Here is a 10,223-nt window from a genome sequence, read left to right as displayed (position 1 = left end):
CAGTGGCGCCATCATAGCTCACTGCAGCCTCCAACTCCCGGGCTAAAGCAAGCCTACTGCCTCAGCCTACCCAGTAGTTGGGACTACAGGTGCACGTCACCACGCCCAGCTAATTTTTCTTATTTTTTGTAGACACAGGGTGTAACTGTTTCCCAGGCTGGTCTCAAACTCCTGGCCTCAAGTGATCCTACTGCCTTGGCCTTCCAAAGTGTTGGGATCACAGGTATGAGCCACCACACCTAGCTTTCCCTTCTTTTTAACAGCCACGCAGCGTTCCATTATATGGATGTACCACACTCACTTAACTAGTCTGCTGTTAATGGGCATTTAGATTGTTCTTCAATCCTTTGATAGATATGGTATTTTTAAAATGTTTTGCTAGATGTTGCCAAACTGCTCTTCATTCAGGTTGTACTGACTGACACTCCCATCAGCAAAGTATGAGAATTGGTGGGCTATTTTTGGTCATCTTTCCCCATTCTCCTTTTTCCTTATTTCATCACTTAACCCCTATATGTACAGTACAGAAGAATCTAATAAAACAAAGATTTATCTCTGAAGCCTTCTCCCAGCATATGTTCTGCATCTAAAAGAAAGTTGTTTTAAGACCTGATTTGCGTGTTTGTTTCAAAATCATCCTGCTCTTCAGCTATCAGGCCTGTGCTGAAACCCAGTGCTCTCCCAGCGCAGACAAGTCGTCACCTCCCGGTCTCCTCCAGAGCACAAGTCCCCGTGTTGAGTTTCCTGAGTCTCGGGCTCACTTTCTAAAGCACTTACTGTATCTTTCCTGTAGAAATTATTTCATTCAGTCTTCCCTAAGGGCAGAGACAATATCTTAGTCATTAATTCCTTTAAATGTCTCTTTCAAACATCTTTTAAATATTTCAGAACATCAATTTCAACTCTTCTAGTCCTCATTTGCTACGGCCTGGAGCCCAACTCCCTACACAAACCCCCCACTTCCCCAGCTAGCCGAGGCTTCGTCAGGAAGGTGGAGGACGTCGGTGCTCAGCCCCTCAGCTGTCGTCCCGTCCTCTCCCTGTCACGCCAGCCAGCGTCCCCCGTTTTCCTCTGTGGCACTGGCATTCCTCCTGCGCAAGGCCACCCCTTCGTCCCTTGAAGAGATGTGCCCTCCCTTCAAGTTCACGGCCACTGCCGTGGTGCCAGGCCCTCATACCTCTCGCCCTGGCTGGTAGCAGTCTCCAATCCTGCCTTTCTCAGATTTGCTCCCCTCGTTATTGGCAGCTGCTTCCTGAAACTCAGCCTCCAACATGCTCTGCCCGGCTAGGGCTCTCGGCCTTCCAGGGCCAGAGGACACTGGCGAGGCTTTTACGACTCGCCCTCCTGCCCCTCCACCCTCCTCTGCTCTTCCCCACACTCCTCGCGCCCTCTCCAGCTGCTTCGCGTGGCTCGTATCATGTTCTTGCACGTGTCCACGCCTTCGTCATGCCATTCCTTCTACCCGGACGCCCCTCCCTCTCTCTTCCCACTCCCTCCCAGCTGGAGGAATCTTCCACGATCTAGTTAAAACTGAAGCCCTCTTGCCCTAACCCGGCAGTGTTGGTGATGCCCTCCTGTGTCCACCAAGCACCGTGGACAGGCCTCCATCATGGAGCCCATCACGGCGTGTTGGCGGTTTACCTGGCTGTCCCTTCCATGCCGTGAATTACGTGGGTCTAGTGGCACTTTATTCCTCTTCGTGTTCCCAGTGCTAGCATCGTGGCTGGCACATAGGGAGTCTCCATAAACGTCCCCAGAATGAACAGGAGGGAAACTGAGGCGTGTTCTGGACAGCTTACGTTTAGAAGGAAGTTTTGCTTCTGTCTTTAAAGCGCAAAGGGAAGTTTTCTTCGCTCGGCACGGATGAAGCGGCTCCGCTTGTCCTGTCCTCGTTGTCCTCTGCACAGCCTCTGCCCACACTCGGAGTCTGATGGGCACTTCAGCCAGGTGTCGGGTCGCTCACGAAGGACACGTGCCGCCCGGTGTCCAGTCTGGGCAGCCGTGTTGTTCTTCAGGGGACCTCCCGTCTCCCGTAGGGTTTCGAACCGGACGGCTTCTCTGAAACCCCTGAAGTTACTGGTAAACATCACCTCGGGCCTCGTCTCCGTGACAGGAAGAGGGGTCTTCCTTCTGTGGCGCCTGTGGGGTTGACCAGGGCCTGTTTCCTTTGGGCGGGAGAAGGTTCTCGGCACAGTGTCTCTAGCTCGGCAGGGACAGACGACGCTGGGCGAAGCCGCTAAAGAGCCACCCTGAGCGTCAGGGCGGTGCTGGGTGGAGGACACGTGTCACCGGCGTCCAGCGGTCTCAAGGCCAACACCTCGTCCCAGGGCTAACATCCTGCCCCTGAGGGGTCCTGCCGGCTCCTTCCCTAGGGAGCCAGCACATGGGGTGGGAAGATGACAGCTTGTTCTTTCTCCTCGTGTATTTTGAGCCCATTTGGGTCCAGAACCATGTGCACGTTGAGATGCTTCTAGGCGCCTCCTGCGAAAGAGATTTTATCCCTTCACTGTGGGCCGGGCGTCTGCCGTGTGATTAACCAGTAAGGTCTGCCGAGTGCCCGGAGTCGCGTGTGACTGGCTGCGGTGTGGGCCGGCCCCGAGGGCTGGGAGCGCCAGGAAGGACGTCTGCGCGCTGAGTGCAGCAGGGCGACAAGGCGGGAGCTGAGTCAGCGAGGAGCTGAAGTTCAAGGTGGGCAGCCCCGTTTCCAGGCAGTCCGATACCCCAGATCCGAGCAGGACTGGCAGCAGGAACGCTGATCCGCCACGCCGTGGCGCTTAGCCGCCAGGACCGCTGACTGCCCCTCTGAGAAAAAGGGCGGTTCGACTTCGGGGCAGTGGCGAATCCAGAGGTTCCGTGGTTCTGCGGGGGGCCCAGAAGCCAGACGGGCTGTGTTCGTGGACGTCTGTCGTCGATCTCTTGACTCTGCGTCTGCTTCCCCTCCGCAGCCCGAGCCGTGCCGCTGCTGCCTCCAGTCCTCCGTCATGTCCAGGCAGGCCGGGTCTGTTTCCTTTGGCCCGTGGTTGTCCCCGATTCCAGGTCACAGCCACGGCCCTGACAGCTCTCCGCCTCCCTGCTGCCGCCAGGGTCCCACGGGCCAGGACCCTGGGAGTCTCGGGCGCGGTGAATGCTGACTCCGCACCCTCGCCGGGAGTCGCGAGCTGGGCAGCCCCGTCACGCCGGCTGCTCCTGGCCGCCCACCCTCCCGACACGCACCCTCAGCCTCTCCTCCCCTTTTCTGCCCTTCCTTTTGGAGCTCTCTGACCGGCCGTCTCCCCAGCCTCTCTGCTCTAGCAGTTGCCGAGTGCTCACTGTGCCAGGCACATCAGCTCAGTTTTAGTCTTACAGAAACCCTGCGAATAGGTTCTGTTATCCTCTGCCTTTTACAGATGAGGAAACTCAGGGTGGTTACAAAACTTGCCTAAAATCCAAAAGCTAGAAGCCGGTAGAATCTGGTTTAAAAACTGGAGCAGAATCCAGGTTTGTGTTATCTTGGAGCCGAATCCTTCTGACCTCTCTCCATCTCGAGAGATCTAAATTTTTCTCCCTTTTCCTGGCCTGTCTAGTGTCCACTAGGAAGAAACTGAAGCAGAAAATATGATTTAAAGCCTTTACTTGAGCCAGAGAGGACAGCTGCCCGGAAGTCTCAGACCCAGGTGACTTTGGATGTGAGCTCCATTTGGCCTTTGTGACAAGCAAGTTTTTAAAGGCAGAAAAGGGGCACAGGAAGTGGGCGGATACAAAGTTGTTTGTCAGGAATTCTCAGGGGCCTACAGGAGTAGCTTTCACTAGTGCTGGGCTGTGCACTGTTAAGCTGTAGGGCGTGGGTTATAGCATCTGGTGCGGCATTATTAGGTTGATTTATAGCTGCTGGGGGCGATAGCAAGCAGTGTACAGAGATGAACACATAGCTCAAAGGAGGGAGTAGGATGTGATTGGTGTCTCATTTTATAGTGTAAGAGGACTTGTATTCCTCAGAGAAGAGTTCTTTTCCTTCTTCAGTAGCAACCCAGGGATTAGTCCACCTGACCAACCCCTTCAATTGAATAAATATTCGTTGACTGACTATAAAAAGTCTTGTGCACCTGTTTCCCTTGCGTCGCACAAGACCATTTTCCTCTCACCGTAATCTCCCTTCAGGAAGTTGAAAGACATCTATTTTTTGGAAATCATCTGTTTTGAGAAGCTCTTCAGTGTCTCTCTTGTACATTTTAAAAGTTATTGCAGGTTAAAATGAGGTTAATCGAGCCTCTTTGATTAATCTCTTCACTTTTTAGGTGAGCAAAGGTTTAGGGAGGGGCAGGAACCCAGGTCTCCTGGCACTTGGTCTAGTATTCTGATACGCTGAAAGCATGAAATTTTATTGGCTTCAGGGGAATTATTTTTCATTTATATTATAAAAGTTAATTTATTTTTTCACAGGAAAGGGATAGGTGGGCTTTTAGCCACAAGGCCAAGTACAATGAGTTGGAATAACTTACAGCTATTATCTCTGCCATATCAAAGTAATTCCTGGGTCCCATAAGTGTTTCTAACCTGCATAAAATTCTCGTACAGTCTTACAGTTCAAGAGTTTTCAGCACGAAATGCCTGATAGATCACCTCACTCTTTTGCCAAAAATAAAGCGTAGCAACTCCTCCTGACGCTGACCGTCTGGAGTAGTGCAGTCTTCCCTACCAAATCCTTTCTTCCTGGGACAGGCTGCAGGACACCCACGTTTTCCCTTGCCTTTGTCAGTTCTTTGTGTTGTAAGGGCAGGATGTTTAAAAGGTGACATCATTGACTTGCAAAATCAGAAACTATTTTGGAGAGCATCTTGTTCCCTAGACTACACAGCTCAGAGCAGCGGTCAGACTTGGGGAGCTGCTACTTGTTATGTAATTCTTCCAAGAAATTAAATAATATTAATAGAATCATTTGTCCAGCGTCAGGGTATGACAGAAGACTTCAAAAGTCCCAGAAAGCTTTTTACCATATATTCACACAAAGTCCCTTGGGAAGTGGGATAGAATTGGTGCTCCCGTTTTTATATATGGAGAGGTAGAGGCCCAACTTGGCGTTAATAAAGAAGAAATGTTAACATGTAGGACGTCTAGGTGAAGTTTATGTGGCAATTCTTTATACTAATTTTGTAACTTTTCTGTGTAAGTCTGAAATTATGTCACATAAGAAGTAAAACTTTTAAAAAATTAAGCAAAGAATATCAGTGAGTATTCAGAGAAGCAGTAAAATCTCCTTTGCAGTATTTACCTGGTTGCTTTTCAATCTCCGAGGATGCAGCAGTCTCCGCTTCCCAATCCACAAGTCACATCAGCTGAGAATACCGCTAACGTTGGGGGCGTCCCCTCTCCTGTGTCTCCCCAGGCGCAGTGACCCTGCAGGCCGACCCCACTCGTGGCACACGACCAAACCCGGGGAGAACCAGCCGGATGCCAGCATGATGCAGATATCTCAGGGCACGATCGGCCCTCCTTGGCACCAAAGCTGCCATTCCAGGTAGGTGGCTGTAGCTGAGATTGGGAGTTTCTTTCTAATGTCATGTTCCCGGAAAAGAGCTTTCTGCTCTGTTTTGAGAACAGTTTCTCACACTCACCCCAAATATTAAATCTCTACCCACTACTTTCCTCATCCTCTTAACATGCCCAGTGTACGAACGAGTCATCCTCACGTCTGGGGCCGGATCAACTTGAGGGCCAGAATTATCGGGAGCACTGGCTGGCCAGTTGAGACATTTCTGGGGCGCCCCAATTCTCAGCCAGACATTTCTCCGTTACACATTGGACACTGTACTATTAATAGAAAGGCTGACGTTCCTCTTCCTTTAATACTGACGTGTCCTTTCTGCTTTAGTCAAAATGGTATCTTTTTCATCTGAATGATTTCATTCATGTATTTAAACTCCCCACCTGGTTTTTCTCCCTCTAGGAGGGTAATTTGTCCAGCTTAGCTCCAACAACACAACTAACATCGTGAGGACTGCTCAGTGCATACTCTATCTTGTGTAACCTTTCATAGGCTTCTTTAAAACAGGTACAGTATTATTAGTCCCATTTTGTAGAACAAGACATTGAAGCTTGGAAAGATTAATTTGTCCAAGCTCAAACAACTGATCAGTACCTAAGTAAGGACAAATCCAAGCCTGGTTTCAAAGCTGTTGCATGAAACCACCAGGTTATACTTCCTTTGCTCCTCTAGTCACTGCCGTAGCTGTCAAGGTTTGGTCGGGAGAAAGCAGAGCCACTGTGAGTGTCGTGGGAGAAGGGATTTATACAGCAGTCAGACCTCACAAAACTGAGAAGGACCAGAGAGAAGGGAGCCAGCCGGACCACCTAGACACAGTAAAGAGAGAACTAAGGCAGGACTCTACACTTAAAGGCTTGGATCCCGTGCAGACTGAACCTGTCCACTGATCGCAGGGAATCAGACTCCATAGCTTATCACTTTTGGGAAACGCTTGGATAGGGTTAACGGTAGGAAGATGGAAAGGTCAAGAGAATAAGTTGCACTTAGCTCTTACCAACAAATGCGATGCAAGGGTTGGGGGGGGCGGGTGTGCGCGCGCTCGGGGGAGGGGAGGGCAGGGAGACAGGCAGCTTCTGGAAGGATTACTTAACTAACAGGTGGTGGCTGTGCCTTGGCAAGGCCAGGACTCGATCAAAGCCCTTAATGCTCATGTCTGGTCAAGTCAAGGCCAAATCTTAGACCTCTCACCGGTGGACTGTGGCTGGTGGAATGAAACAGCACAGACCTCTCTCGGCGTATCTGGGTAGGCTTCAGGCCATAGCAAGAGACAGTTTCCTGGTTACCCTCCTTGTTACAGATAGTCCTCCTCCTTGGCTGCGTCCCTCCCAGCCACCCCGAAAGAACGTGTGCTCCCCCTCTGAGCCTTCTGTTCAGGGAGCAGCTTTGCCGGCCGTGCCCCTCAGCCCCCCGGTCCGCCTCGGTGAAGGCAGACTGCCTTTGCTTCTAGACAGCGAGGTGTTGCAGGCCTTCGGGAGGAAAGATGTGGGGAATCTAGCAGTCGGAAGGAAGAGTGGCACGGTGGTAAGGTGCTCAGGCTGTTAAGTCAGACCTAGGTTTAAATCTCCACTTTACCACCTACCTCGTGAGCTTGAGCAAATCCTTTCAGTTCTTTGATCTTGGCTTCCTTTCCTGTAAAATGAAATTAATAGTACTTACTATTGGATTAAATGACATAATATCTGTGTAGTTTCTGGTACATAGTAAGCACTCAATAGATGACAACAAATGATAATAATCAGGCTGAAGGCTTAGGGACACCGTGAAACCTGGTAACGAACTTGAAGGTTAATGGCATAAACCAGCACATGCAATGGCAGGTGTGTATCAACCAAGTGCCCCTCAACAGTGGGATCCTCTCGAGCCTCCTGACCCTCTCATGACGCCCTAAATCGGAAGTCATCCCGTGACCTAAGTACATGCCGGGCCTACAGCAGGAGGAAGACTACTGCATCACTGCCTAGAGTAACTGCTTGCAGTAACCGCGGTGGCCGGGCTGGCCCCAGGGGAACGGTGCGGTCGGCACTTCTGAAGGTTGCGTGGCCCCGTCTCCCACCCGTTCCCCACCCCAGAGGGGTTCATGCAGGCGGATCTGCCCTTGTGCTGTGTCTTCCACTCTGTTCCTCTGATCCGGGCTTCAGAATAGTTCCTCCTGAAACAAAGACTATTGGTACAAAAGCACCATGTGGGGACAAAAGGAGGAAGAAAATCTCAGTTTACCCAAAATGCTACAGATGTGCATACCCTCTTCTGCCCCAGCACACATCAACCTGTGACCTGTGCATTCCACGCCTCAGGTGTGCGGCCCTGGCAGAGGGCTGCCCCCTGACTCTGGGGTCCGATCGTGGCAGCTGCGGAGGGAGACGCGCTCCTGGTGTGTTTCTGCAGCGCACAGGGGCATCTAGGGGTCTAGTGTGCCAAATCGGCTGGTCGGGGTCCCTCTGCCAGCCTTACTTTAGTTCCAGTTCCAGTCTCAGTGCTAAATGTACAGATCTGTTTCTCACGAAGAGGCAGGAGTATGAGGGAGAGGGAGGGCAGTGAGGGGCAGGAGTGAGGTGAGAGGGAGACAGAAGTAGAGACTGAAGACGTGGAAATGTAACTGTCTGCAAGCTGGGTTGGATCTGGAATTTCCCTGAAGTTGTATTTCAGCTGCTTCCTGTCAGACCCTTGTCGTGGTCTTCTTGCTGCGCTACAGAAATCTCACACAGTGGTTCTAAGTACTGACATACTGTAGAAGAGACCTAGAAAAGTCACGTAGTCTGGCCCCTGACGACCGGCTAAAACGACAGTATCGAAATACTAAAGTGCCAGTACTTAGTGATTCATTCATTCAACAAATGTGCGAGTATGTCTCAGATGACGTCTGGGTATCGGGAGTACAGTGGGGAACAAGCCATAAAAGGCCCCCACCCTATAATACTTGTTTCCCAAGTGTGTTCCACAGAATAATCATCCGTTAAATACCTTTTGGAAAAAAGTTTCTAGGGTCAAGTAAGTTTAGAAAACATTGCTGAGTTTTCCCTTTGAGAACAGCACATGAACAATAGAAGTCTTGCAATAAATAAAATTAACTTATTTTAGCTCAGTATTTTCCAAACATACTTGATCATCTCAGGAATTAATGTTCTGTGAGTACACTTTGGGAAATATTTTCATACGCTTCTTTTGCATTCTTTACTATAAGTATTGAAAAATACTTTAAACACACAAAATAGAGTAAAATTGTAAGAATACACACATCTACCACAGAGTTAACAGACAATTCATATGTGCTTCAGTTCTTTAAACATTGTAGATACCACTGAAGTCTCATGTAACCAGAGGGGTCTGATGTCATGTGGAGTAGCGGTAAGTGCTATGAAGAACATAAAGCAAAGTGACAGGGACTAGGAAAAGAAGAGATGCTCTTTAGTTAGTTCCAAGAAGTCATCTCTGAAGCAGAGATTTGAATAAAGAAGGGAGTGAGCCAGGTAAAGAGCATTCCGGGGGTGGAAGCAGCAAGTACCAAGGTCCTGAGGCAGGAATATATTTCACAGGCTTGAGTCAAAGTAAGGAGGCCGTCTTGCTGGAGTGCGGTGAGCAGGAAGGAGAGCAACAGAAAACGAGTTTGGAGAGGTAGCCAGGCTGTGGTAAGAACCTTGCCCACTCTGGAGGCATTCCTCTTGATAGGAAGGCTGCCTTTGTGTGGCTTGGGACTGTTTTCTGAGCTGTTCTTACCCATCATTAACAGTGCCATCTTGAGCCTAAGCAACATAGCAAGACCCCAGCTCTACAAAAAATAGAAAAATGAGCCCCACATGGTGGTGTGCACCTGTAGCCCCAGCTACTCGGGAGGCTGAGGCAGGAGGATCGCTTGAGAGCCTGGGAGTTTCAGGTTGCTGTGAGCTGTGATCATGCCCTCATGCCCAGCAACAAAGCAAGACCCTGGCTCAAAAAGAAGAGAAAAGGAAAGAAAGTGCCATCGTGGAAGCAGGAATGGCAGAGGTGGTGATCAAAAGGAATATTTCCAGACAGGGGTAGAAGAACTTGCTCCTAGAGGGTGATGTCACAGCCAGTGTTCCTCAGCAGGCAGTTGGGAACAGGAATTCTGAAGGGACCGAGCCCTTCCCGGGTAGCAGGAGAGCACCTGACAAAGGCCCCACATCATGCCTTCCCCTGAGATTCGCTCCAGGAGGGAGCCCACCACATCCTTGCATCGGTCTGGCTACAGCTACGTTAGTGATGACATTTTCCCCACTCAGAAGTGTTTCAGTTAATCATCAGTTTATTCACTTTGATTTTGTGTGTGTGTGTCCCAAGTTAGGTTTGAATTATCCTTTTGGCGAAAGACTGCTAAAATTCTCAGCAGTTGGGAGGAGGGTTAAGTAGTGTTTACTACGTGCATAGGATTAATTGATGCATGAACAGCCCATGTGGGATCTACTGCGTCCGTTTCCCTGGAAGTGTTAGCCCTGAAAAAGCAGCACCGTGGGCCACATGGGCTTGTCCTCAGCTATGGGTCTACTACTTTTTCGACTCAACCCTTTTATTTAGAGGAAAAAAAATATGGCTGTGACCTATGCCATGCCATTGAGTGCCAGGTCTGGTTTCTCCGATCAGGCTGGCTTGGGAGCTCTTCCCTTCCTTTCTCCCTTGAATCACCTGTCCCTCATAAAGTAGGGTGCTCTGTGCAGCAAGTGGACTTTCTCTGATGGAGAAAAATTAC

At 50.0% G+C, this 10,223-nt stretch overlaps 1 protein-coding gene across 1 annotated transcript in view; it reads left to right on the top strand.

The window, feature by feature from the left end:
* The window catches only part of SHROOM3 (shroom family member 3), a 65,462-nt gene that overhangs the window by 18,365 nt on the left and 36,874 nt on the right, over positions 1 to 10,223 (top strand). The window contains exon 2 of the mRNA XM_012650968.1: positions 5,363 to 5,494. Within this exon, the coding sequence (XP_012506422.1) occupies positions 5,436 to 5,494 (59 nt within the window). The 5' untranslated portion in view covers positions 5,363 to 5,435. The remainder of the gene's footprint in view (positions 1 to 5,362; positions 5,495 to 10,223) is intronic.

Source organism: Propithecus coquereli, unplaced genomic scaffold, assembly GCF_000956105.1.
Source record: "Propithecus coquereli isolate 6110/MARCELLA unplaced genomic scaffold, Pcoq_1.0 Scaffold343, whole genome shotgun sequence".
NCBI lineage: Eukaryota > Metazoa > Chordata > Mammalia > Primates > Indriidae > Propithecus > Propithecus coquereli.
This window is presented reverse-complemented; position numbering and strand designations above follow the sequence as displayed.